Source organism: Nicotiana tomentosiformis, chromosome 10 (genome assembly GCF_000390325.3).
Source record: "Nicotiana tomentosiformis chromosome 10, ASM39032v3, whole genome shotgun sequence".
NCBI classification, from domain to species: domain Eukaryota; kingdom Viridiplantae; phylum Streptophyta; class Magnoliopsida; order Solanales; family Solanaceae; genus Nicotiana; species Nicotiana tomentosiformis.
The window spans coordinates 8,224,831-8,227,979 of record NC_090821.1 but is presented as its reverse complement, the minus strand read 5'-3'; the positions used below and the strand labels follow the sequence as shown (position 1 = coordinate 8,227,979).

At 33.2% G+C, this 3,149-nt stretch overlaps 1 protein-coding gene across 1 annotated transcript; it reads left to right on the top strand.

Moving 5' to 3' along the window:
• Nucleotides 1–2,184: 2,184 nt before the first annotated feature.
• Nucleotides 2,185–2,822, top strand: LOC138899641 (agamous-like MADS-box protein AGL62). The gene has a single exon (XM_070186278.1). The coding sequence runs from the start codon at nucleotides 2,195–2,197 to the stop codon at nucleotides 2,819–2,821; it is 627 nt and encodes a 208-aa protein (XP_070042379.1). The 5' UTR covers nucleotides 2,185–2,194; the 3' UTR covers nucleotide 2,822.
• The last annotated feature ends 327 nt before the right edge of the window (nucleotides 2,823–3,149 follow it).

Here is a 3,149-nt window from a genome sequence, read left to right as displayed (position 1 = left end):
AGGCTACTTTTTCGTGATAAAATTCGTGGCAATAATCAAAGCGTTCGCGACAGATAAATCAAATTCAAATTCAAGATCAACCTCAAAGGCCCTTGAATTGAAAAGTAGAATCAGAGGATTCATAGAGATTGTAATACTCAAATATTTGAAATAAAATACTACGATTATTGCGATATTTTCGGTCTTGATTTTATTTTCTCGACGCAATTTATTGTCTACAATATCGTATCGTTAAGTCCGTCATTACATAACGACGAAATGTGCCACTTTAAGTAACGACCGATTTGGTGTGGTGGTGTCGTTATCTTGTCTCTTTCTCTCATCTCACCCTTCATTATTATTAATAATTTTATTTCATCATTTATCCTACCTTTTTATATAATAATTTTATCCCGTATCATAATTTTTCTTTATAATAGTGCAAGTTTATTCTTCATATTGCCGGTGCATGATATCATGAAACAACGGCAAACGATACAATCTATCCAAATATTGTATTCATCAAACGATACAATACAATACAATATAATACGATACGATACGATACATTATGAAATGATATGTAACAACCATCCAAACAAGTTGTTAGTCCCCAAATGAGTTGGATCAACTATAAAAAAAATTTACTTCTTTCTTTAAGTTCAAATCATATCCTCAATATAGCAAAATAAAATAAATGTGAAAGTGAAAAAAAAGTTTTATATATATAAAATATAAAATAATAATAATAACATATAACAAATATTTTCCTATAATAAGCTTAATTTGGTAATATAGAAGACAATATGGACAGAGCAGGAATGACCAAATTTAGAATTAGTCTAAAGAGAAGGACATTGGCCAAGTTAGAATTGAATAATGTAGAATTTTTACACTGTCGAATTCATCTCCACCAATTTCCTTCCAAGACAAATTTCTACACTTTCTTAACATTTTTATCTCTATTTTGTGTAAATTATATGATTAGCAACCATCAATATCTACAATTATGGTCACCTAATTAGTGTTTAATTATGACATCATAATTATTATCCAACTATAAGAATTTACTAGCTTGGCTTTATGTTGCAACTCATTACGGAATAAATGATTTATAACTAATCATATGTATCTAATGTTAGGGGAACGTTTTCTCTCTTTCTCGCGTTATAATTGTATTGGGTAAAATATGTTATGGTACGTGGCCACCCAAGAAGAGGACACGTGGAACCTAAGCCGGGAGGACGAAATTGGACGCAGTTATACCGTATGTTACCAGAAAAGATAACGATCATGAAGGCGTTGAATACTCTGCACCCGGTAGCATTCATTGAGTAATATTCCACAACATTAAGAGCAACGGCATGTTACAGAGAATTTGGCATTTATGTTCACCGTTATGTCTCCGTCAATGCTCCTCATAATTGATATTAAAGAAGGGCACGACCCTAGTACCTTCTTCATAGCTATAAATAATAAGCTCAATGATCATTGTAAGTGACATGAATTTTTTGGCTAACTTGTACTACATTCTATATAGAATTTAAGTACCATTCTGCTTTCTCGCTTTTTGATCTCATCATTATTGTGCCCGGAAACCTTGTTCCCGGACTCATCAGCTCTGTCATTTCATCTGCATTATAAGGCTAAGTACTTTATATTTCATCACTTATTTTATTACTTTTTGGATCAAATTAATTCACTTGTCTAGAAACCACGAACAAATTCAACTGTACTGTTTTGCGGGTAAACAATAATCATTTATTTTTGAGAGGTTATTCACTCCTCTTGATTATCATCATTAACCTCACTAGCTCCATTAGGAGCAACTAATAAAAGGGTTGACAATTGCTAAATACAAATTAAATGCTCAAGTTGTAAGTATTGATTATGGGATATATTGAATAAATTATTGTCTCATATGAGGAAAATATTTATAATATATTGTTGATTTCTATGAGGAATATTGATTATTACATGATAATATGCCAACTAAGGTGCATTCAGTTTCCCTTTATCCATGCATTAAGACGCTAAGATATTATAACTCCCAAATCAATACATAAATGAGTTATGTAAAAATAACATAGTAGCAAAAACTTGATTAAACTCCAAACCCCCTTTAAATAGTAGTACATGTTTACACTCAATCCACACAATTGGTCTCTTGCATTCTTTTGTAAGAACAATTGTCTTCGTTTTTATAGTTCTAGACATGGCAAAACAGCCTAGCATGGGAAGGAAAAAGATAAAAATTGCAAAAATAGAGATGAAGAATCACCTCCAAGTTACCTTCTCCAAACGTCGTTCAGGACTTTTCAAGAAAGCTAGTGAACTATGTACACTGTGTGGAGTTGAAATCGCCATTATAGTTTTCTCCCCTGCAAAAAAGGTTTACTCCTTTGGCCACCCTAATGTTGAGTCCATTATTGATAGGTTTCTTTTAGGAAATCCTCATCCAATAATCTCCAATCGACTTCATTTCGTCGAGGGTCAACGACATGTCAATATCCTTGACCTCAACTTGAAACTCACTCAAATTCTTGCTCAGCTTGAAGTTGAGAAGAAAAAGGGAGAAACACTTGATCAAATGAGGAAAACTAGGCAAAACGAATATTGGTGGGAAGCCCCTATAAGTAAACTTGCTTTACATGAGCTTGAGCATTTAAAGGATTCAATGGAAGACTTGAACAAGAATGTAACCACTCATCAGAATAGTATTTGTTCCTCTTTCATTGCAAATGGTGTTGGGATTTTTGATAACTATGACATCAAGCCATTTATGGATGCATCAAATTACACTCATAACCATACCTTGGATTATGATCATGGATTCTTTTAATCTTTCCCCCTTCTTTTATTTTGGTTAAGTTAATCTAGCCGGCACCTCACTGGTGGCCTTTGGTCTAAGCTTTTTGTTTATCAGTTTGTGTATTGCAGTTAAGCAACAAGAAGATGTTGACTGATCTCAATAGAAGTTTCATTATTAAATGATATTAATATAGCGTAATGTTTCTTCCGTATCCTAATTATAGGCATAGGCCGTTACCTTTATAATTATCTTTTAGGTAACCTGACTATATAAAACAATTCGCTAACTACCAAATCAGTAAGTAACTAACTCGGCTCAGTGACCGAGGGCTTGCATGGAGGCGGCATTGCGACCACAG

Coding starts and splice junctions, on each gene's coding strand:
- LOC138899641 (XM_070186278.1), top strand. CDS start 2,195: ATGGCAAAACAGCCTAGCATGGGAAGGAAAAAGATAAAAATTGCAAAA.